Here is a 20,224-nt window from a genome sequence, read left to right on the forward strand (position 1 = left end):
CATGGGTCTTCATGGGCCCATCAACGAGGTGCTCAGGTGAACTTTCTGAACCATGAGCGGCTAAATATACACCCACATTCACATTCATTAATTACTATCCGGATATCGTAAATATCATCAGGTGTGGGTTTCTTTTCTGTCCACGTACTGCGCCATCAAATGGACTTTCGCCGATTATACCACACCCTGAATTACCGTTTGGCTGTGTAGGCATTCTGATTGTGCAAGCCCCACTAAGCACACATCAGAGACGATCGAAGAACAATTTGAAGGTAATTCGTTGAACCATTTCAAATAGACTAAGGCCACCGAGGCTGCTACTGATCCATTTGCATAGCTATGTGAGAATTTCGAAGCCCTTGAAGCAGGCCCCTATGCGTGGCTTCTGAGCCTACCAATGTCAAGGTCGGGAAGACCGCTTCAACAAACCATCGTTCAGGGGCATAAAAATGAGCGTTGCCGATGTTTCTGATAATCAAGTCCAGACTTTCTTCCACCTTTTGGACTTGTCGCGATGCCCTGCAAGGCAAGAGCGTTGTTCGAGCCACCAGACTCCACTGGTTCCCAGCGGGGGCTCGGGAGCCACTTCATACTTTCAAGTTGGTCCTTCGGTTACACAGAATATCGTGATGCGGCGTACTCGCTCGTTGATTATAACTATATTATACCTAGCTTGGGGCTTCCTGTCGGCAGCCTATCGCATGGCATTGCCGATGAATGAAGTCGCAAGAAATCATTTTGTTCTATGCATTGTCGAGCATATTCATACATTGTGCAGGGTGTGTCATAAATGACATACTTGACCGAGATTTCAACCGCAAAGTTGGTACGTCTTGATTCTGTCCTGCCAATAGCTGTCACTAGTCTCTTGACTGTTCAATGCGAAAAAGAACGTTTGAAAGGCTGACCGATTACGTCGGTAGCTGTCACTATGGCAGAGGCTTCAATCCTTCTGGCTGTTCTCGTCGCTGTCATATTTTATTTGTTTTCGACTGCTGGTACTGCGCCTTGAGTAGATCATTCAGAAATTGCTAAAGCTTTTTTGACACCCTGTCTTAGTCTCATGCTCGGCGTTATTGAGCTGCGTGTGGCGGGACCCACCTGCTGATGAAGCGCTAGATATACTGGCCTTCTTTGTTTTAAGGTATGGCTTTCCATATCATGGATACGAATGTATTCTTATCTGTTTCTAAGGCTTTGCTGCTGGCTGGGGCGTCCCATTCGCTTGGAATGCAACGACGGGTTGATCCTGAATGTCGCAATTGCACCGTAGTATCAGGCGACTCGCCTGGGAAGTCGGGAACTTGTGTTGATGGTATCACCTCAGGACAAGGACGGCGAGAAGGGCGAGAAGGCCGGAGTCAAGTCCGTGGCTGTCCGTCTGGGCGAAGGCATTTGTCCCGCATTTCGGTGCAGCATTCTTTGCGTGCCTCCTGTGGGCTGGATACTTGAACAGACAGCGTCCCCCGTTCTACTTGATTGGTGCCATCACATCGTCCCTCCTGTCTCCGGTACATTTGGACCTTTAATCATAATGATCCACAAGACAGTTGGAAGGAAACACGGTGCGTCTGATGATCTGTTGATATATTTAATTATGCTCCACTAGGTCGATATGGCCATCTTGTGTATCTCTATTGGCACCCTTGAAATGAAAACTCATCCCTGCTACTTGCTTCGAGATAAGTTGCGTGATCATACTAACGTCTTTCATCGGAGACAAACGGCTTCGCACAAAGTCCACACGACATCAGGCTCCAATTGTTTGTTCAAGGCTCTATGTTAATTTACTACATAGTAGATTTGTATCGTCCTAGTGTTGAACCGAGGCATTCTGCGCTGTGCCAGTCCCGTACAAGTAGCTCCTCTCTCAGCCAATTATACTTGTCATGGTCCGTAGGAGGGGAAGAAAGCCTACAAAAAAGTACGTGAAAAGGGTAAGAATGTTCCCTAGCCATTAAAACCTTGAAATCTCCAACCACCCGGAAGCTCAAGATAGGAATGTCGTCTCAGGTGCGAAGCAGATGCACGTTCGTCAGGATCGCTGCAAGATATAAGGTGAATGGTATCATCTGAACGAACTCGAATAACTTGCATTGCAAAACATAAATCCTGGAAATCCATTGCAAGATCCGACAAGGTGACGTCAGGAGGGATGGGTGGGCGCTTATTCTGTTTCACCTGCATACGGAAGATCAGTTATGCTTCTGTCATACAAAGGTACAAGACAGACTTTGATCGTGACCATGATTAATTCATCATCATACCAGGGTCGCTTTCCTGTCAGCATTTCCAACAAAACACATCCCAAACTCCAAATATCGGCCTTGACACTGTACCCTTGCATCTGATGGCAGATGACTTCTGGTGCCATCCAAGGTAATATCCGTTGCACGCTGGTGAACGGAAGTTTATGTATTTTATCCGCCTTGGTGGAAAACTCTAGATCAGAAAGCTTGCAACTCCCATCTCTCTCAAGTAGGACGCTATCGGCTTTCAGATTCTGACCGGAGTTGATAAGAATTCTTCAAGAATTTCAGATAGGCTGAGTCGATCACATACCCGGTATATTATTTGTCGCGAATGGAGGTATCTCAAACCTCGAAGTATTTGGAGCATGAAAAATTTCGAGACATCCTCGCTGAATCTGCCCTTTTCGCGAAGACAATAGCCTAATGCACTGCCCGACACGTACTCCATAAAGCTACGTCACATGTTCGAGTCAACACTGCCAGGTGGTATTGCTAGAGACTCACATATTCATAACCCTTGAATAATCTACAAAGCACTCTTCAAACCCGAGATATTGGACGATATGACGATGGTTCAGATCCACCAGTAGCTTGCTTACTCTTTCGACAGAATGTACGAAAGTAGCCTGACACTGGTCACTCTCGTCTCGGATAACTTGAGGACTATCAACTTGTTTGACGGCAACCAGTTGCGATTTGCTTGTGGTCATACTAAGAGCCAGGTAGACCCGGCCGTAAGTTCCTCTACCAATAAGCTCACCGCGAATCCATTTGGCTGCGGCTGTTGGTGAAAACAAAGAGCCATTATTTTCTGACACTGTCTCAAGAGCTTTTGAACCATACCATTGACACAATGAGCCCGAGTGTCTGAAGTATTTCCTGCATGCCTTGGACTCATAACACGACAGCTGGGAATTAGATAAGACGTTTGCTTGTTCGGCATCGCAGCTAAGGGATGCGAAGATTCGTTCTGACGCCATGAACCCGCTTAAGGTACTTATAATAGCGACAACGTTCCAGTGAATTTTGGGCCGGCAGGAACCAGACCGTTTTCTAGACTCTCTGCGCATTCGAAGCACTGCTCTATGAGGTTCTATGGCTGTGTCATGGGAGAGATTTGGAGTTGAGTACCGAGCCTGGCAGCTGGCAGCTGCTGGATTACATCCACATGCTGTAGCGATACTTAATGACAACGGTTCTGCCCGCTTTGTGCCCGACAGAGCTTCACAGCTTTTGATGGGAAGAGGCGGCTATGCCCGAGATATGTCACCCGGCGATTCAACGCAGTTGATCAAATAAGTCTTCAACCTTCAAGTCATAACGCGTAACGCCTGAGAGTGCGTCCCAGCTGCTCGTATATGTGTCATAAGTGCTCCTTGGAAGTTTATTTCATTCCAGTGATGCCAGATTCCAGACCATCTAAACCGGACAGTCAACCCCTTCGAATCAAACATTAATATTGTTCGAGACTTTCATCAGCGGTCGTTGCCGAGAGTCAAAGCCTCCCACAGTCATTGAACTGCTCACTACTCTCCATCTTTGTTGGGGTCCTCGGGGATGCTCTTATTTACCATGCGCACGTCCATCGGGATCATCGATCAGGACCGTCTGTACAGATTTGCAGTATCTTATCAGGCATTCCTTGTAGTATTATTGTCAATGTATCAGACGGGTGCCTGTCATCGCTCTCTCCCTTGGTCCTTGGGAGACCATCATTTTGCAAAACATGATACTTCAAGTCAGTGGTTCTGACAACGTCATTTGTACAGCGTGACGCCACAGTATACTACTGTGTAATTAAACTGCGATCAAACTGTGATTGCCCAATGCTAGGTGTTGTTCACAGTAGAAGGACCAAGAGTATGTTGTAGCATTGCTCCGAAGAAATATTTGACCGCACTAGTGCCATTCTATGATACATTCTTGAATATACACTGCAACGACGTGAATGTCAATATCGGCTAAAGCTTCGACACCTCCAAAGTGCGGCCTGCAGCAGAGCTTTTATAGGCCAATTCGATCATCTCGATCACTTGCGTCGTTTCTGCCCACTTCACCTCAAGTTCCTCGTTATTACGGATAGCACCGGCAAGGTTCTTGAAGAGGCCAATATACTGGCCCGGAGCATCCGAAGGCCAACTACAGAAAATCATCAGCACCACAAGGAAATATGAGGTAAACGAACGATTACGTCGTCTTTGTGATCGTCACGCCGTCATCAGCAATATTTTCGACGACGCCGTAGATGGACTCAGGCTCCTGTCCGTAACTTGGTTCAAGGATACTGCTGACAGCGGGCATCGCTTTCAACTGATCCTCTTGCGTATCGAGGCCATACTTGGTGAACATTCCCTTTGTGCCGCGGATTGCGTAGCGTAGCTGAGGGGATTTCACTGATAGGATGTGCGAGCGGAGAAGCACGGTGAACTGGTTAGAGAACGGAGTTCCAGGATTGTAGTGCAAGTATATAGTGAACTGAATAGTCGGGTACGCGCTGAGAATACTGCTAGAATAAAAGCGATGGTATCGGACTTACCATATCGTCGACTTCTGGTTTCGTGACACCACGGATATTTTGAATGAACGCAGTGATTCGTGCGGGTCGACCAAAGAGTTTGAGGGCTTGGTCTAGGAGATGTGAACCGAGGTCATATACTGCGCCCGCACTATCCTTCCAAGAGGACCGGATTCCTGTTCGGTAACGATCGTAGCTAAAGAAAGGTGAGGAAATTGATTTTGGTTTAAACGACGAACTTCCTCACTGAGATTCAAATTCCAGTAGATTACCAAGAGAGAGAGGCGAAGAGGAAGGAAGTGAAAGCAGGCGCTTCAGCGCGAGGTGATCTGAGTCCCAGCGTCGATTTTGATAGCCATAGAGAACAAGGCCTTTGGCTTTGGCAATGGCAGCAAGCTCATTTGCTTCTTTGACTGTCTCAGTCACAGGTTTATCGACGAGAACTGAAGTGATTGAGAGCAGTTTCTGCGCAGAAGAATTTTGCTCACCATGTTTACCAGCTTCGAGAGCAGCTTTGGCAAGTGGGAAATGTGTATCATTTGGGGTTCCTACAATAACAAGCTCAACTTCTGTGTCGTTCACGACTTCTTCAATTGTCCTGTGTATTTTTGTGGTAACTCCAAAGCGCTGCTGCACCTTTCCTCCGGGAGTCTGTGGGTTGCGCTCTAGGACAGCAGTGAGAGTGAAGAGTTCTGGCAAAGCGAGTACGAATGGAACATGAAACGTGAGCCCAGCAAGACCCACGCCGAGTACACAGGTCTTAATCGGACTGAGTGCCATGAGGAGAGCAGTTAAGGTATAATAGCCTTGAAATCATGTCCTGTTGTAATTTATATAGAACGTTTTGGACGGCCCGAGTCTGGAGCAAGTCTGGAGTGTGACCATGATGTGAGAGTGAGTACTGGAGTTGGTGCAGTCTGCGGCCCGGAACGTCATAGTCACGTGGTTTTGTTTTGAAGTCACGTGATTTTGGTTGAACGCGGCTGGTCAGTGGTGACTGACTCTTTGTCAAATTCACGGTTGTACATTCCGGAAGACAATATTGGTGCGTATATCTCATCTCACGACTCCTCATGTGGACGCCTCTTGTTCTCGTTCTCCTCACTTCCTGGCGGGTATTTGCCCAAGTTCCTCTTCCTGAACCCCCTTTCCTGCCTCAAAACGCTTCAGCTGGCGCGACTCCGTCCTCTGCTGGTATCCCCAATTCGCAATGGTCTTCGTTGCTTGGAAATCTACTTTATTTCTATGAAGCACAGCGCAGTGGCACGTTGCCTAGCACAAATCGAGTCAAGTGGCGAAACAACAGTGCCCTCACCGATGGGCAGGACGTCAAGCTGGATTTGACTGGCGGGCTTTATGATGCGGGTAGTGCGTGTCGCGTGCACCATTCCGTTACACTATATTGACAATTACGTTAGACTACCTCAAATGTACTTTCCCCCTGGTAAGTTTCCTCGGCTTGTGCTAAATATTACACTTTCAACTTAGCTCCAGTCATTCACCGTGATGTCAATTTGCTGGGGTGCAACGGATTTTGGAAAAGGTTCGTGCAAAATTGGGGAAGTGCTCACTCGTCAATAATCATGTTGTGTAGGATACGATCTAGCAAACCAAACCCCTTACCTTGATGACATGCTCCGATGGAGTCTTGACTGGCTCATTAAAGTCAGTCTTATGTTTAAGCATCAAGCAATCGAGTCATCAACTCAAGATAATTGTCATAGGCACACGCTGCTAATAATACCTTGTTCGTCCAGGTAGCTAATGGTAAGCGTTCGATCTTTATGTCCATTCTCCACTCACACATGACCGCAGAAGAGGTTGACGATGCCTACTGGGGAGGCGATCGCAACATTCCTTTGCCACGTCCTTCATATCAAATCAACGACACCAGGTGCACTTCCACCGTTTATTATCGAATCATTCGTTAACACAGTTTCAGCCCTGGAACGGATGCTGCTGCAGGAACTGCTGCAGCTTTCGCGGCTTGCTCCAATCTCTACGCCAACCGCGTCTTCTCGAATTCTTACTCTGGCCCAGCTACACTTCAAAACGCAACATACGCTGCAACCCTTCTCGAACATGCCCAACAGCTTTTTACCTTTGCCACTAGCGCCTCTGGTGGACAGAGAGTATACCAACAATCCGTGCCTGAGGTAGGCAATGCGTACGCTTCATCTGGATATGGAGATGAGCTTGCCATTGCTTCACTCTTCTTGTCTTGGGCAACCAACTCCTCTTCGTTGTATCACCAAGCTCAAGGTTACTGGCAGCAATATAGTCTCGGCAGCTATGATGGAGTATTCAACTGGGATAACAAGACACCTGGCCTACCTGTTCTTTTTGCACAGATTGCGCAAGCAAACCCAAGCTTTGGCGGCAATGCATCCACCTGGCAAACCGTGGCCGAGAAGTACTTCGACGGAATAGTTTACGGCAGTGGACCAGGATATCAAACCTATGGTACTACAATAAAATTGTTGCTCATTTTCCGGCTAACATAATTCAAAGGCGGACTACTATACTACAAGGGCGACTCGGATGATGCTAGTTTAAACCCGTCGTTGAACGCCGCTATGCTGTTAACGCGATATGTACCACTGGCATCGACTCAAAGCAGGAGAAATGATTATTGGGTGAGATCTTAGTTCGATCGCTAGTAATCAGCATGGGACTCAACCATTACCTTTGACAGAACTACGCCAAAGCACAAGTCAACTATGCTTTGGGTAACAATCCAATGCAAGGTGAGCATGGATAAGATAACCCTATCATTCTTGCTCACTTTGTCATAGCACCCTATATCGTCGGTGCCAATCCAAACTCGCCTCAAAATCCCCACTCCGCCATGGCAAGCGGTGGCAATAACATAAGCAATATTAATACTTCCCCGCCACAGGAAGCCTACGTCATTTATGGGGCCGTTGTCGGTGGTCCAGACAAGTACGATCGTTTCTTCGACATCCGTGCCGACTGGCCAGAAACTGAAGTCGCACTGGACTACAATGCACCGATGCTCACACTCGCCGCAATGCACGTGCTCAACGACACTGCCGACCCATTCTACACATCGCTGAAAGCGGGCGCTTATGACTCCAAGAAACCACAAGGCATGCCCTGCGATGATGCATACACAGATGGATGCGATGGCCCACAGCTAAGCCAGGGTGGCAAAATCGTTCTCGGGGTCATTCCTGGCCTCACTGGGATCTCCATCTTTTCTCTTCTTGGATGGTGGGCTATGATCTCTTTTAGAAGAGAACACGATCCCCTTTATTGATTCTTGACTTGCTAATCTGCCTGTAGATGAGGCGACTTCTATTCTTGCATTATCTTCCCGATTTTGTGACCCGATCTACTATTCCTTTGGATCAGAACATGACTTTACGACAGATATCGATGAGCGGCGTTCAGACGTAGTAACCGATCCGCATTCATGTAGATATATCGCATAATTATACCCTGATGACTTTAATGACAACAACAATATATTGTGTAGAACAATACCTTTTATCAGACCCCGAGAATGTAATCTTCTTGTCGTTCTTGACCGGCGCACCCCCAAGCGCTTGGTGGACGTTAAGTTGGGACCTTTCATGTCCCTACTCGGGTCTCGGTAAAACTTTGCGTATGTACAGACTCGAGGTTCACTCCATGAAGAACAGGTAGCAAGAAGTTGCACAGGCCGGGACGGTGCCCTATGATATGCAATACATGCGCGAGCATGCTTTAAACCAGTGGGTGGATGGATGACCGACTACTGACATACGAAATTTCATTATGAACCAGATCCAGTCACCGCGCCACTCTCTGCAGAACCTGCGCTAGAACTCCCCGCGACACCATATGAAATTTTGGACAGAGGAATGAGCGTGAGGGTATCAGAGCCATGCAGGTGCCGGTCCATATGCCAAAGATAGAGATGCATGTGTGTGGCGAGGATCGCGAGGATGATGAATTGGAAACTGTATAAGGTGTATTGTTAGTAGGAATTCGCAGTAGGATTTGAAAGTTGCCCACTCTTGGAACATGGCCTTGTACGCGTGCTAAGTGTGCAGAATCTCAACGGCTCATTCTCAGGGCAGGAAAGGGGTGCACGCACATGGAGAAGCAGTGATGCAAGGACATTTAACACCGAACAAACTTTCGAAACGAAAATGATCATCTATGAGCACAGGAAAACTAGTCTGGCATGGCAAGTATTGACTCACACAGACCGCATGCATAATAAAATATATTATGTTTGAACAGGACAGCAAATAAATGGGTGTTAGCCGTCCGCCAGGCCTGCAGGGCGCGTACGAGAGTGAGGGAGATGAGTCCTTGGAAGAGCCTAGTCAGCGCGTGTCTGTGGTATATGTATGTTACTACCCAGTGACACACCTAGTTCAAGCGCAGATAGGAGAACATATGGTACGAAAAACCCGATACTGTCTGAAGGCTGGTAGCAGCCCGTAATGCCTGGGATTGGGCTGGTCCGAACTGGTAAAGTGGACAGTGTGAGTGGTAGTGGAATGGGATGGATAAGAGAAAGGTAAGAATGCGTACATGGTACGGTTCCACTTGAGCCAAATAACAGACCGACGGATGCTACGCCAGCAGCCTGACTGATGCGTCTACGATGAACTTAGGGTGCAACGAGCGCATAAGACTTACCAGGAAGGCAGTCAGCAAGGCTGCGAGTACGATTCTACTATTGTTCCAAAGCGCATACGTTCTGAGGATAAAAAATGCTGGATGAATCAGATCAAGAATGCGCATGTGTCACAGGGGAAGAGATACTTTCGGAACAAATGACTAATAACAAGCTAAAACCTATGAAAGGGAAGCGCTCGGTAAGCCTGTAGTGTACACGTATGTATCGTGCACGCACATGAGCAAACGTGGTTGAGCACCAGGCATCTCTGGGATGACAGTAAGCGTCATTCATCAGTCAGTAAGTCCACCAAACGTTCACACACATTGGGGTTCTCGTCCGGGGTGAAGTTCACTAAAACACATGTCAATTCATCACCGAAGAGATGGGTGCTGAATATAAACGTACTGTAGAGATGACTGGTGAAGAGGAAAAGCGGCACATATCGTGCAATAACGTAGAGGTATTTTACCTTGGTCCAGCGCGATAGAAGCAAGAACGTCCACTTTGGACAGCATATTATCGTTGATATTTAAAACACTAAACATGTGAATGGACCTTACCTCCTCGTGAAGAGAACAAATATAGCCATAGGTCTGGACAAACAAACTTAACAGCGGGCGGAGATACGTCGGTACAAGCCCACCCAGAATGTAGCCATTGATGCTGAGCTGCTTTTAGATAAAGAAGAGGTAGATCAGACAGGACGCACTATATATGTACTGTGAGAGGTGGAAATGGATTATGCCAGATTATTATCAATGACACTTGAATCAAAGAAAAAGACGCACCGAGGAAATCTGCAGACTCATCGCCGCTGCGATATCATCAGCCGAATACTTGGCCTCCATTGAGAGGCAGAAAACAAAGGGTTTTGCGCACGAAGGTGCATGTCATGTCATCTTATTTATGAGCGGAGAAAGATCTGGGCGTCGCTAAAGCAATTGCCAAGGCTGTGTTGGAGTCTGCAATGATGATATCGTCCACAATAAGTACTATTGGCAAACTTCGGACGTAAACTCTGCAAACACAGATTAGTCAGGCTCAGCGCTCAATTCCAAAATGTCATCAAGTCGTTTGGGACCCTAACCCTCTCGCTAAACCTGCAGTGCCCTAAACGGAACCAACATGAATCATGAGGTCATGAGGTTAAGGAGCACTACTGAGGCTTAGGATGTGTTTTAAGACTGCAGGTGTTGGCGCTGCGCGCCGTAAGGTTTAGGTACGAGTTCCGTTTAGGATGGGTTTAGCGAGAACGACATATATCATTGTAGAATTGCATGCAGGCAGCTGGCAGCCGTGGCATTTTGAGGGCTATAGAGGGGATTCAATTACATAATTATCAGTGGCTGTAACCGATTGACGTAAACACTCGTAGACTCAACGGCCTCAAAGGATACTACTAGCTGGTTTTGAGGTTCGGTCACCGCCAGTACTTAGTCGTTCCAGCGGAGTTAGAGAAAATTCGGGGACTCCAGAAAGTGGGAGTCGGGGACACAAGGGGCCCACTGCTATATCATACGATTTTCTCGTGCTCCCCAACTGGTCTTGGAGTACTACATAGTACATACGGTCCAGACTAGTTCTGCATCAGCGCACCTAAAAACGAAATTTCTTACACTTCCAGCACTGGGCCACAGGAGAAGAGCACACCCCCCATTGATTAAATCCTCCGAATCGTTTGATACACTAACTCTGCCGCCCCTTACGGTGGAGGCTTAACACAACGCGATATTTGTGACAGACCAACTCTATCCCAATGCACCTTGGCCCACGGTCTAAATCTGTATTCCCCCTTAAGCGCGCAGATCCTGAATCCGACTAAGCTTAATTTTTCCATACTGAGGTCCTTGCGCTCGCCGATCAAGGTCAAACCTCCCGTCACGTATGGAGACGAGTCACCTTACACCTCCATGAAGAAGGTCGAACAAGCCAAGCGACAAGATATTGGACACAATGTGATTCCCCGCGGGATGGACAGGCTAATTCGACGGTAAGAATCGATGTATAGATACGGACTACTGATGCGGAGACACCTGAACCAGGACCTCCGGCACCGTCTGGACCCACATTAAACCTCCCCGCACGCTGTACTACGGCCCACAGATGACATTTAAGACATAGGAATAAGCGTGACAGCATTAGAGCTATGCTGGTGCCGATCTTTATGCCAAAGATGGAGGTGCATGTCTGTGGCGAGGATCGCGAGGATGATGAACTGAAAACTGTATATTGTTGTGGTAGGGTTTTGTTAGTCGTAGTGCGCAACAAGGTTTGGTGGTTGCCTACTCTTGGAACATGGCCTTGTAGGCATCCTGAGTTGTACGAGAAATTCACGACTCAGTCTGAGGACAGGGGAAGGATGCACGCACATGAAGAAGCATCGACGCGAGGACGTTCATCATCGAGCACACTTTCGGAACGAAATGATCAGCTATAAGCACACAAAGTCTGGCATGTGCGTGCATTGACTCACAAAAACCGCATGCATAGTAAAATATATTATGTTTCAGCAGGACGGCAGATAGATAGTTGTTGGACACCCGCCAGGTCCGCAGGGCGCGTATGAGCGTGAGGGAGATGAGTCCTGGGAAGTGCATCGGTCAACATCCATCGCTACCAGCTTCCGGTGACTTACCCAGTTGGAGCACAGATAAGAGAATAAATGGTAGAAAGAACCCGATGCTGCCTGACGGCTGGTAGCAACCTGTAATACCCGGGATCGGGCTAGTCTCAACTAGCAATGTGAAAGGTGTGAGTGCTGGTAGAATAGTAAGGAGAAGAGGAGAGCGAGAGCATACATGGTGCAGTATCGAGAAATGCAAAGAACAGGCCAGCGGATGCTGCGCCGACAGCCTAACAGACGCGTCTATCATGAGCTTACGGTTTGGTTGGGGCAGAAGACTCACAAGAAAGGCGGCCAGCATGGCTGCAAGAACGAACCTATTTTTGTTCCACAGTGCATATGTTCTGAGGACAAAAAAAGCTAGATGAATTTTATCAGGAATGCGCGTATGTTACAGGGGAAGTGGAAACACATTCAGAACAAATGATTGATATTAGGCTGAAACCTGTAAAAGAGAAGGGGCAGCGCTCGACAGGGATCTGGATGGATGGATGCTGTACATACATGAGCAGACGTTGTCGAGCATCTGGCATTTCTGGTGATGCGTTGTAAGCATCCAGTACATCAGTCATAAAATCAATCGCACATTCACATACATTGGGGTCCCCGTCGGGAATAAAATTCACTGAAGCACAACATGTCAATTCAAATCACCGGAAAGACGCTGAACGCACTATAAAGGTGACCCGTGAATAGGAGAAAGGGCGCATATCGTGCAACGATATAAAGGCCCTTTATCTTAGTCCAGCGGGATTGAAGCAGAAACGTCCACTTTAAACAACACGTTATCATTGATATCAAAAACCTTGAACAAGTATATTGACGTTACCTCCTCATGAAGTGAACAAGCATAGCCGTAGGTCTGTGCAAGTTATTTCAACGGCGGACGGAAATCCATCAAGGCAAGCCCACCCAAAATGTAGCCATCGACGCTGAGCAACGTTAGGACAAGGAAGAGACAGTTCAGACAGCACGCACTGTATATGTACTGGTAGCACATTGAAGATGCACTATTATCAACGGCCCTTGTATTGAGTAGAAAAAGACGCACAGTGGAGGTCCGGAGACTACTCGCCGCTACAAAAGCGTCAGCCGAATACTCAGACTCCATTGACTCCAGAAGTAGAAAACAGGTTTTGTGGACGAGGGATGAACGATATCATGTACCTTATACACACACAGTGCATAATATATGATGGCTAGCAAGGCAATGCCAGCGGGCAGTACCAAGTGTCGAAAGTCACCGGGCATCGCGTGTATCATCATTGGCTGAGAATACATGTCTCACTTAGATGGATACTGTACGTACTGTCCAGCATAGGGCTCCGCCTCACCGCACAATAAACAATGATTAAAAAACCAGCTGGATGCCGCATCTCTGCCGCAGATGTCTCCAGTGATGTGTGAAATAGTCATGATGCAAGTCTTCTCTTTATGATGATACCCAGAAGCATTTTGAATACCCATTATGCCATGGAAAGAATAAGATGAAGACACGATGAAAGGAAAAGGAAAATACATCAAGAGTCGAGGGGCGCACCATTACATTGCACGAAAGTCACATGGCGGAGTGGGATCGCCGTTTATGCATATGACAGATCTGAGATGGCACCTGATGAGGCTCAATATGGCGATCACTTGATGATCATACTTGTGCTGTGTATAACGTAGCCTTCTAATACACTTCCAGAACATACCGCTCTTCTTCCTTAAGACTCATCAAGAATTCTCCACCGCTCTCCAGGGTATGTCCCTCGTTCTTGACCAGTGCACCCACAAGTGCTTCGTACACGTCAGGTACTGGCCACGTTGGGCCACAGAGGTAGAACACCCCCGCCTGATTCTTCAACAGGGATGCGAGAACGGCAGCGTCCTCGAGCATGAGGTGCTGTATGTACACCTTCTTGGGTCCATCTCGAGAGAATGCAAGTCCAGCTTTTGTGATCGTGCCGTCCAGAATATACGCTTCTATCTCTTCACCGTAGAGATATTCTTGATGTTGATGCCGCGAACCGAAGTAATAGTAGGTGGGTCCTACAGGGATGCCTTGTTGAGCGAGTAGAGCGCGATGCTGTAGAAAGGCGCGGAATGGAGCAGCTCCAGTGCCAAGACCTGCCATGATGATGGGCTGCATATTGTCTGGTGGAAGCTAAAGAAGAGTGCGTCAATGGCGGAATCGCGGTTGACAAGTCAGTCCACGCATACCTTCATAACACTGGGCTTGATGGAAACGGTAACCTTCTGTCCAACCTTGAGATCGGCTAGATATCTAGTACACTGCCCATAACGAGGGGTGCCTAAAGATCCGCTTGTTAACATGAGAAACCGATTCAAAAATTGCATACCATTTGGCGCGGTCCATTCCACGGTGACCACTAGCAAATCGACTCGATTGCCCACCACACTCTGCGCGCTTGCAATACTGTAGTGCCTGGGCTTGATGTCTCCAATCATCTCGCATAGAGTCTCAATTCCTGGCCTCGCGCTAGGATATCGTTGCAAGACCTCTGCAAATGTGACAGTGTCTTTCTCTCCCAGCTTCTTGAAAGTAGACGACCCTTCAGGTGCGCCGATAAATTGAAGCGCCAGCCTATCGGCAGGGCTAGTAGCATATGCAGCTAGCTCAGCGTAAAACGACTTCGGCGGCCGGCCAAAGAGGTCGGTTTGTTGCTGAAGCGCCTGGAAGATAGTGCGAGTGTACATCTTCCCTTCGTTTGCAGCCACTGGGATGGTGATCAATCGCTGGGAATCGACACCATACCATTTGCAGAAATCAAGAACTTCTTGTTCATCATTCCACCCATGCACGCCCAAGGCCTCTCCAATAGCGTACTTGAGGCCAGTGCCCACCGTGTCGAACTCCAGGTGGAAGACGTTCCTGTCGTAATCCAGAGGCGTTAAGCGGCGATTGACCGTGCAAGTCACCAGATAGGTATGCTCAGGTACCTCTGGTCGCAGAGAGGGATCTTGAATGTACTCTTCAGCTTCCTCTGAGGGAGGTGTTGGAGGTGTGAAGACGGATGGGAACAGAAGGTGCTTGGCAGCATCATGCCACGAAGAAACTTTCGAGCCATTGACCACAGTCTGGCCATCAGCGGTCTCCACAGCGATAGCATTAAACTCAAACTGCTTGAGAGGAGAGGGAGGCTTTGCATCACCATCGTCCGCTGCCAGAGGGATCTGTAAATTGACCTCCTCAAGGGCAGCCCAAGAGCTGGCACTAATCTTCGCGAGCTGGCTACCCTGGGCCACCTCCCTTGCGACACCCTCTGCAAGCTTGCGAACGGCAGGTTCACTGGCGGCCTTCCCGAGGTAAAGCCTTAGAACTGCAAGATAAACGACTACTCTTTGCAGAGTGTCCTGAGCTACCCCGAGTTCCGCTCCGAAACTAGACGAGATAGCTTTGGCGTCTAGGGTAAAGATCCGGAGTTTCTTCTCAACCGCTGCCGACAATACGGCAGGAGGTAAGTTGTATGGTAGCTCAGAGGACCATGGGGAAACGACGAGTACTATTGCCCCAGACTTTGCCTGGTTTAGCAATGAGTGGGACTTCAGCAGATTCGCATCTAGGACGCAAATGAAGTCTGCTGTTCCTGAGGGAAACGCTGCGGCCATAGGAAGAACGTCTGTGCCCTCGCTGCGCGGAGAAAGCACAATCTTGTCCGCAGTGACGCCTCCCGATTTGCTGAAAATATCATGGTCGGTAAGGAGGCGGACAGAAACTGTGCTCGCAAAAGAATTCGCTACAGTCTGGGGGAGAGGAGAAAGAGTGGACTTCGGGGTACTGAAGAAGAGAAGCTTCCTGGCTGAGGATGCGTCTAGGTGCGTCGCAGCAGGAACTTGGTGTGAGAGTTCAGTGAGGAGGGTTGAGAACTGAGCCGGGTCTGAGAGGAAGGATGATGTCCTTGTGGGTGTCACCCGGTGGGCTCGCACAAGTGGACCTGGAGAGTTTGGACCATAGAGCGACCCAAAGACATCGACGAATAGGCTGCCTTGGCAGACTTCATTGGGTACATCGTCGAAGACGTGAACCTCCTTTACAGTATCAGGGAGACATTGCTTGAAGGCATTACCATCCCACGGCCTCAACACTCTTACAACCACGACACCAAGGCCACTACTGTGAGCCACAATGGACTTCGCCATTAGCGCCAAAGGCCCATTCAACAAGACAACCACCGTCTCTGTATTTAAATCACCGACGTAATCGAAAAACTGATATCCAGACCACCGAATGAGTTCTGGTACATCCAGTGCGGGAGTCTCCTTGAGCTGAAGAGTGGGGACAAAAACGTGGCCACTTTCGCGGGAGATGCCGTGGTGATCGAAGATATGAACAACGTGGGAGGACGTAAGCTTGTACGAAAGCGCGGCAAGATCTATGGACTCCTGTGGGGTAGCAGATAAGAGTACAACAAGATTATCGGGAAGGATGGGGAAAGCTGCAGAGAGGGATGCCAACGTTGGGGAGAGCGCGAAGCTTGGTCCGACAGTGGTGACTGCCGGGACCTGGACAATCAACCTACTGTTACTAGTAGCAGGGGGCAAATATGACAATGATTCGACCATCGCGGCGAGCCCAGCGGGCGTAGTGTAAGCAGTGAGAACTGCTCCCTTCACCAAATCCTGGCTACTGCCTTCGGAAAGTCGTCCGACGAGACTAAGGCCGGCGCCTGCTCTCGTCTGGAGGCTTATGACTGGCACAGTGGACTCCATGGCCGACGACCATGTTTTAGTCAGTGTTCCGAATCCTACTTGTTCAGCGACATCGTAAATATAAACTGCAGAGCTGGTAGCTGAACGAGACGCAAGTAGTTCGATGATGTGAGATGCCGGTTTATTGAATACGCTAGCTCCGTGAATAGGCAAGTCCTTGGGGTCTTCCGTAGGAGTTCCTATGAGCGTTGCCGCTGCTGACAACGGTGTCGATGTGCCAGAGAAAACTTCGATAGTCATATCCGAGTTCAAAACAGCTGGCTATTCGGAGAACGTCGGTCTGCATTTTTCTGTGTGACTTCGGAAAGCGTCGGAGTCAATGGTGCGAGATGGTGCAACTCGACCGTGATAATCACACCTTACGCGGTCACGTGATGACCTTACAGCAGACAAACAATATTAGCACAGGTGATTCAGAAATGACACTACTACATAATTCAGAGGGGACATCCATTACACCCTCATAATACATCGCTGCAATCGTTACACCCGAATGGTATTGAAGAGACGGTCTCCCTGCGAAATATCTCGGAAATGCCGATTGAAGACAATAATAATGGACTCACGGTGTCACCCAATCCAGGAGATATCAGGCCGTCAGGTGTGAGAGTTGGATCCACGGCTGCTACCCAGATCTGGAATACGAGTATCAGTTTTGGACATAAATTGGGGAACAATAAAGGAATGAGAGACCTCTAATTCAGGATATTCAGCGTGTACATGATTGAGTCCTTCTTCTGATCCGAGTACAGCCAGTAACTTGATCTTTGATACTGTTAGACGGTAAACAGCGCTTCACTGTCATGCAACGCAACGCTCTTACTAGGAACTCCCCAGTCTATGATCATGGCGAGGGCAGCACATGCAGTACCACCAGTGGCAACCAAAGGATCGAGAATGAAACATGTGTCTATCGGAGGGACTGGAGGAAGTTTCGAATAGTCTGCCACAATAATCAATCAGCCCGTATGTCATGTGAGAAATTGACTTCAAATCTCACATTCGACCGGTTGAAGGCTGACCTTCTCTCGGTAGAGTCCAAGATGGTAGATTGCTGCTGTCCTACACGACATGTCCACTGATACGTCAGAAGGTGCAACAAAGTTGTATATCCAGTCACATACGGGAAAAGGGACAAGAGTGCGTCCGTCATGCCCAAGCCAGCACGCAGAATGGGTGTCAGCCCAACCTTGGGCTTAATAGTTGTACCCGTGAAAGGACCAACTGGTGTTTGCTGGGTAGTTTCATCAGCACACAGGAACATTAAGTCGTGAGCACGCATCCGCAGAGAATTCACTCACACCTTGAAAGGTCTCCTCTTCCAGATCGCGCGAAGCTTCAATGCCCAAGATCAAGCTAATATCATGGATACCCTGCCTCGAACGCATTGATTCCCTGACCACTTCACACAACAGCTGTTGCTCACCTCCCGGAAATCCTTTGGATTTGTATTAGTCTGCCGCAATTGTGACAATCGTGCATTCACCAAAGGGTGCGAGAGAACATGGCACCTCTTCAAGTTGTTGGACATGGTTGTTCGGTACAGACTAGGTACATTGTGCCGAATGTCGTATCAGCCAATTGCCAATTTAGGAGCAATCTAGCAAGGGATCCCCTATATGTCAATAGATAGGACTTCAAGCTTCAAGGCCTCAAGTTTCAAGGTTGCTTCAAGACAGTCGTTGCTTTCGAAGTAGGCCAAATCTGACTACGGAATCGAGAATCCTCATCTTCTCTTGTATTCGCAAGGTTTCAGAATGCCACCATTCGATATCACTTTCGACCACTCTTTACCCGTCCGCGATGTGCGAGCTATTTTCTTGAATTCAAACAATGTAAAATGACTGTTGCGATCGTCCTGGATTGTGAAGAGACTCAGTCTGTACCACCGTGTACTCTGGATGCGCCTTACCTTTGCTTTCATCTTGAATCCAACAGAGTTAATTAACGACACAAATTCATCCACATCAGTAAAGCGACTGGCAACTTCTGCTATTTTTAGCTCCCCCCTGGATAAAATTGAGCACGCCAGACATTGTGTGACAGCGTATGACGTACCCGGGTTTCAGAACCCTCCACGCTTCCCGGATGCACACAGGCCAGTTGGTTCCCATAAGGCTAAGGGCACACACAACCACATCCACAACCTGCGCTTCACCTTCAGACATCTGAGACGATGAAGGTTCAGAACCGGGAAGAGGCACATGTGAACATATGTCCGCCTCCACGATATAGGCACCGTCGGATATTAGGTCAAAAGACAGTACTTTCAGCTTCTTCAGAGAAAGGCCGCGAGCAAGCGTCGCATCCCCGCAGCCGAGATCTACTATGATTGTGTTTTGAGGGTAGGATGACAACTGAGAAATGTAATGTGACACAGGATTTGATGGCCACGACTGCACCTGGTGTCGAAAACCGGAGTGATACTGCATACAGGTGTACATGACGATTCTGTTAGAGAAATGATGATACAAATACGCACATCATGAAAGACCGCTGGGTCTTCTTTCATCATTCTCACCGCCTCTGAGCTGTCGGATTTGTAGAGCAATTCATTTATCCACCTGCACCGTGACCACTTGTGATATGCATTAGAACATCATGTATCAGGATACATACCTGAATCGAGCACCATCAAGACTCTCTTTCATACCCCTCTGCAAGCTCGTGAGGCCTGAGACTTCATCAAGTGTGGGCGAAACATTTTGTGGCTGTTGCTCAGATTTTCCACCATCGGGCTTCGAGCTCTTCTTTTGCTTTATCATCTTCTTGCGCAGCCCCGAACCCCCCTTCACTGATTGTTCGACTGCGCTCCCCTTAATGGACCCACCAGGGGGGGATGAAACCTTCTCCTGTCCCTTGTTAGAGGTTGCGTGTTCAACCTTGGCATCTAGCCCCCCAGTGGTCTTCCCGTGAATCTTCTTTTTCTTCTTGGGCCCTTGCTTATCCTCCTGGTGTTTTCCAACACTTCCGAACTTCTGCATAAGCTTGTCTAGGTTGACCTCGACGGATTGCATTTTATCAGCATCTTGAGCTGCGGGTCGCTTACGTTTCTTGGAAGTTGACTGTGCCAATTTTGAGACTGGAGCAGTAGGCACAGACCACCCAGGAACCTCGAATAGTGCCATCAGAAATTAGGACGTGACGAGTTGAAAACAGTCCTGCGAAATTATTGATGTTATTGATCCCGATTCGAGTGCTTTGAGTGGCTTACAGTGGGCTTACAATTGCAATATTGATCAAGGTTCGCTCATTCGCGCCTTCAATGAGGCCACAAAATTTTGTGATAATCAAGTGAATATCTCTATAGCAATTTCACCATCAGACAGGGATTCTGCACAGCAGAACCAGTATCAATCCTCTTGAGGTTCTACGTATTGATAGGTGATCCGCGCTTCACCACAACTCGCGGATACGGTGAGGAGGACACTCGGACGCGTTGCGGACGCGGCATGTAACTTAGGTTTCTCCTACATCAT

The 20,224-nt window shown here is 48.2% G+C and overlaps 8 protein-coding genes across 8 annotated transcripts; 1 reads left to right on the top strand and 7 right to left on the bottom strand.

Annotated features, from left to right (window-relative positions):
• Nucleotides 1-1,744: 1,744 nt before the first annotated feature.
• DFJ58DRAFT_757778 (kinase-like protein) lies at nucleotides 1,745-3,481 on the bottom strand. The gene is made up of 6 exons (XM_041388233.1): nucleotides 3,096-3,481; nucleotides 2,757-3,033; nucleotides 2,563-2,704; nucleotides 2,234-2,503; nucleotides 2,096-2,181; nucleotides 1,745-2,044 (listed from the first exon to the last, which is right to left on the bottom strand). The coding sequence occupies exons 1-6, from the start codon at nucleotides 3,193-3,195 to the stop codon at nucleotides 1,951-1,953; spliced, it is 969 nt and encodes a 322-aa protein (XP_041250214.1). The 5' UTR covers nucleotides 3,196-3,481; the 3' UTR covers nucleotides 1,745-1,950.
• Nucleotides 3,482-4,101: 620 nt separating this feature from the next.
• DFJ58DRAFT_757781 (uncharacterized protein) lies at nucleotides 4,102-5,669 on the bottom strand. The gene is made up of 5 exons (XM_041388234.1): nucleotides 5,256-5,669; nucleotides 5,015-5,210; nucleotides 4,789-4,963; nucleotides 4,444-4,727; nucleotides 4,102-4,391 (listed from the first exon to the last, which is right to left on the bottom strand). Exons 1-5 carry the CDS (start codon nucleotides 5,545-5,547, stop codon nucleotides 4,214-4,216), a joined length of 1,125 nt encoding a protein of 374 aa, XP_041250215.1. The 5' UTR covers nucleotides 5,548-5,669; the 3' UTR covers nucleotides 4,102-4,213.
• A 116-nt stretch (nucleotides 5,670-5,785) lies between these two features.
• Nucleotides 5,786-8,086, top strand: DFJ58DRAFT_317877 (glycoside hydrolase family 9 protein). Its single transcript, XM_041379811.1, has 10 exons — nucleotides 5,786-6,135; nucleotides 6,186-6,211; nucleotides 6,262-6,310; nucleotides 6,362-6,432; nucleotides 6,492-6,534; nucleotides 6,583-6,661; nucleotides 6,710-7,230; nucleotides 7,279-7,403; nucleotides 7,463-7,514; nucleotides 7,563-8,086. Exons 1-10 carry the CDS (start codon nucleotides 5,841-5,843, stop codon nucleotides 8,045-8,047), a joined length of 1,746 nt encoding a protein of 581 aa, XP_041250216.1. The 5' UTR covers nucleotides 5,786-5,840; the 3' UTR covers nucleotides 8,048-8,086.
• Nucleotides 8,087-8,426: 340 nt separating this feature from the next.
• Nucleotides 8,427-10,655, bottom strand: DFJ58DRAFT_757787 (uncharacterized protein). Its single transcript, XM_041388235.1, has 15 exons — nucleotides 10,195-10,655; nucleotides 10,116-10,125; nucleotides 10,050-10,069; nucleotides 9,967-9,999; nucleotides 9,812-9,908; nucleotides 9,729-9,757; nucleotides 9,641-9,671; nucleotides 9,550-9,582; nucleotides 9,424-9,500; nucleotides 9,316-9,370; nucleotides 9,151-9,249; nucleotides 8,979-9,089; nucleotides 8,870-8,910; nucleotides 8,788-8,813; nucleotides 8,427-8,732 (listed from the first exon to the last, which is right to left on the bottom strand). Exons 1-15 carry the CDS (start codon nucleotides 10,252-10,254, stop codon nucleotides 8,546-8,548), a joined length of 909 nt encoding a protein of 302 aa, XP_041250217.1. The 5' UTR covers nucleotides 10,255-10,655; the 3' UTR covers nucleotides 8,427-8,545.
• Nucleotides 10,656-11,355: 700 nt separating this feature from the next.
• DFJ58DRAFT_318025 (uncharacterized protein) lies at nucleotides 11,356-13,422 on the bottom strand. The gene is made up of 15 exons (XM_041379812.1): nucleotides 13,081-13,422; nucleotides 13,008-13,017; nucleotides 12,942-12,961; nucleotides 12,859-12,891; nucleotides 12,704-12,800; nucleotides 12,626-12,654; nucleotides 12,534-12,564; nucleotides 12,442-12,474; nucleotides 12,313-12,389; nucleotides 12,205-12,259; nucleotides 12,042-12,140; nucleotides 11,880-11,990; nucleotides 11,776-11,816; nucleotides 11,693-11,718; nucleotides 11,356-11,628 (listed from the first exon to the last, which is right to left on the bottom strand). Exons 1-15 carry the CDS (start codon nucleotides 13,138-13,140, stop codon nucleotides 11,517-11,519), a joined length of 834 nt encoding a protein of 277 aa, XP_041250218.1. The 5' UTR covers nucleotides 13,141-13,422; the 3' UTR covers nucleotides 11,356-11,516.
• Nucleotides 13,343-17,055, bottom strand: DFJ58DRAFT_318031 (uncharacterized protein). Its single transcript, XM_041379813.1, has 3 exons — nucleotides 14,375-17,055; nucleotides 14,235-14,326; nucleotides 13,343-14,178 (listed from the first exon to the last, which is right to left on the bottom strand). Exons 1-3 carry the CDS (start codon nucleotides 16,983-16,985, stop codon nucleotides 13,705-13,707), a joined length of 3,177 nt encoding a protein of 1,058 aa, XP_041250219.1. The 5' UTR covers nucleotides 16,986-17,055; the 3' UTR covers nucleotides 13,343-13,704.
• A 165-nt stretch (nucleotides 17,056-17,220) lies between these two features.
• On the bottom strand, nucleotides 17,221-18,368 carry DFJ58DRAFT_318071 (armadillo beta-catenin plakoglobin). The gene is made up of 8 exons (XM_041379814.1): nucleotides 18,172-18,368; nucleotides 18,047-18,118; nucleotides 17,870-17,979; nucleotides 17,746-17,807; nucleotides 17,561-17,688; nucleotides 17,439-17,510; nucleotides 17,312-17,380; nucleotides 17,221-17,261 (listed from the first exon to the last, which is right to left on the bottom strand). Exons 1-8 carry the CDS (start codon nucleotides 18,274-18,276, stop codon nucleotides 17,229-17,231), a joined length of 651 nt encoding a protein of 216 aa, XP_041250220.1. The 5' UTR covers nucleotides 18,277-18,368; the 3' UTR covers nucleotides 17,221-17,228.
• Nucleotides 18,350-19,934, bottom strand: DFJ58DRAFT_318109 (methyltransferase-domain-containing protein). The gene is made up of 5 exons (XM_041379815.1): nucleotides 19,365-19,934; nucleotides 19,228-19,309; nucleotides 18,804-19,171; nucleotides 18,658-18,754; nucleotides 18,350-18,603 (listed from the first exon to the last, which is right to left on the bottom strand). The coding sequence occupies exons 1-5, from the start codon at nucleotides 19,871-19,873 to the stop codon at nucleotides 18,472-18,474; spliced, it is 1,188 nt and encodes a 395-aa protein (XP_041250221.1). The 5' UTR covers nucleotides 19,874-19,934; the 3' UTR covers nucleotides 18,350-18,471.
• Nucleotides 19,935-20,224: the final 290 nt, after the last annotated feature.

Source organism: Suillus subalutaceus (genome assembly GCF_016647625.1).
Source record: "Suillus subalutaceus strain FC151 chromosome Unknown DFJ58scaffold_4, whole genome shotgun sequence".
Classification (NCBI taxonomy): Eukaryota; Fungi; Basidiomycota; class Agaricomycetes; order Boletales; family Suillaceae; genus Suillus; species Suillus subalutaceus.

What these genes read in the sequence shown, in the direction of transcription:
- DFJ58DRAFT_757778 (XM_041388233.1), bottom strand. Translation starts at nt 3,195, where the DNA reads ATGCCGAACAAGCAAACGTCTTATCTAATTCCCAGCTGTCGTGTTATG. An exon ending in TATTCAAGGGTTATGAATAT is followed by an intron (nt 2,705 to 2,756) that starts GTGAGTCTCTAG and finishes CATGTGACGTAG; the next exon opens with CTTTATGGAGTACGTGTCGG. An exon ending in TAATCATGGTCACGATCAAA is followed by an intron (nt 2,182 to 2,233) that starts GTCTGTCTTGTA and finishes TTCCGTATGCAG; the next exon opens with GTGAAACAGAATAAGCGCCC.
- DFJ58DRAFT_757781 (XM_041388234.1), bottom strand. Translation starts at nt 5,547, where the DNA reads ATGGCACTCAGTCCGATTAAGACCTGTGTACTCGGCGTGGGTCTTGCT. An exon ending in TCTCGAAGCTGGTAAACATG is followed by an intron (nt 5,211 to 5,255) that starts GTGAGCAAAATT and finishes CAATCACTTCAG; the next exon opens with TTCTCGTCGATAAACCTGTG. An exon ending in AACCAGAAGTCGACGATATG is followed by an intron (nt 4,728 to 4,788) that starts GTAAGTCCGATA and finishes CCGACTATTCAG; the next exon opens with TTCACTATATACTTGCACTA.
- DFJ58DRAFT_317877 (XM_041379811.1), top strand. Translation starts at nt 5,841, where the DNA reads ATGTGGACGCCTCTTGTTCTCGTTCTCCTCACTTCCTGGCGGGTATTT. An exon ending in TCAAATGTACTTTCCCCCTG is followed by an intron (nt 6,212 to 6,261) that starts GTAAGTTTCCTC and finishes ACTTAGCTCCAG; the next exon opens with TCATTCACCGTGATGTCAAT. An exon ending in GTCTTGACTGGCTCATTAAA is followed by an intron (nt 6,433 to 6,491) that starts GTCAGTCTTATG and finishes TAATTGTCATAG; the next exon opens with GCACACGCTGCTAATAATAC.
- DFJ58DRAFT_757787 (XM_041388235.1), bottom strand. Translation starts at nt 10,254, where the DNA reads ATGGAGGCCAAGTATTCGGCTGATGATATCGCAGCGGCGATGAGTCTG. An exon ending in ATTAGTCATTTGTTCCGAAA is followed by an intron (nt 9,501 to 9,549) that starts GTATCTCTTCCC and finishes TGATTCATCCAG; the next exon opens with CATTTTTTATCCTCAGAACG. An exon ending in CCTATCTGCGCTTGAACTAG is followed by an intron (nt 9,090 to 9,150) that starts GTGTGTCACTGG and finishes GGCTCTTCCAAG; the next exon opens with GACTCATCTCCCTCACTCTC.
- DFJ58DRAFT_318025 (XM_041379812.1), bottom strand. Translation starts at nt 13,140, where the DNA reads ATGGAGTCTGAGTATTCGGCTGACGCTTTTGTAGCGGCGAGTAGTCTC. An exon ending in CCATGCTGGCCGCCTTTCTT is followed by an intron (nt 12,260 to 12,312) that starts GTGAGTCTTCTG and finishes CGCGTCTGTTAG; the next exon opens with GCTGTCGGCGCAGCATCCGC. An exon ending in ATTTCTCGATACTGCACCAT is followed by an intron (nt 12,141 to 12,204) that starts GTATGCTCTCGC and finishes TCACATTGCTAG; the next exon opens with TTGAGACTAGCCCGATCCCG.
- DFJ58DRAFT_318031 (XM_041379813.1), bottom strand. Translation starts at nt 16,985, where the DNA reads ATGACTATCGAAGTTTTCTCTGGCACATCGACACCGTTGTCAGCAGCG. An exon ending in GGAATGGACCGCGCCAAATG is followed by an intron (nt 14,327 to 14,374) that starts GTATGCAATTTT and finishes GCGGATCTTTAG; the next exon opens with GCACCCCTCGTTATGGGCAG. An exon ending in TCAAGCCCAGTGTTATGAAG is followed by an intron (nt 14,179 to 14,234) that starts GTATGCGTGGAC and finishes ACTCTTCTTTAG; the next exon opens with CTTCCACCAGACAATATGCA.
- DFJ58DRAFT_318071 (XM_041379814.1), bottom strand. Translation starts at nt 18,276, where the DNA reads ATGTCCAACAACTTGAAGAGGTGCCATGTTCTCTCGCACCCTTTGGTG. An exon ending in ATCCAAAGGATTTCCGGGAG is followed by an intron (nt 18,119 to 18,171) that starts GTGAGCAACAGC and finishes CGTTCGAGGCAG; the next exon opens with GGTATCCATGATATTAGCTT. An exon ending in CTGAATATCCTGAATTAGAG is followed by an intron (nt 17,381 to 17,438) that starts GTCTCTCATTCC and finishes CTCGTATTCCAG; the next exon opens with ATCTGGGTAGCAGCCGTGGA.
- DFJ58DRAFT_318109 (XM_041379815.1), bottom strand. Translation starts at nt 19,873, where the DNA reads ATGGCACTATTCGAGGTTCCTGGGTGGTCTGTGCCTACTGCTCCAGTC. An exon ending in TGGAGGGTTCTGAAACCCGG is followed by an intron (nt 18,755 to 18,803) that starts GTACGTCATACG and finishes AATTTTATCCAG; the next exon opens with GGGGGAGCTAAAAATAGCAG. An exon ending in GATTCAAGATGAAAGCAAAG is followed by an intron (nt 18,604 to 18,657) that starts GTAAGGCGCATC and finishes TTCACAATCCAG; the next exon opens with GACGATCGCAACAGTCATTT.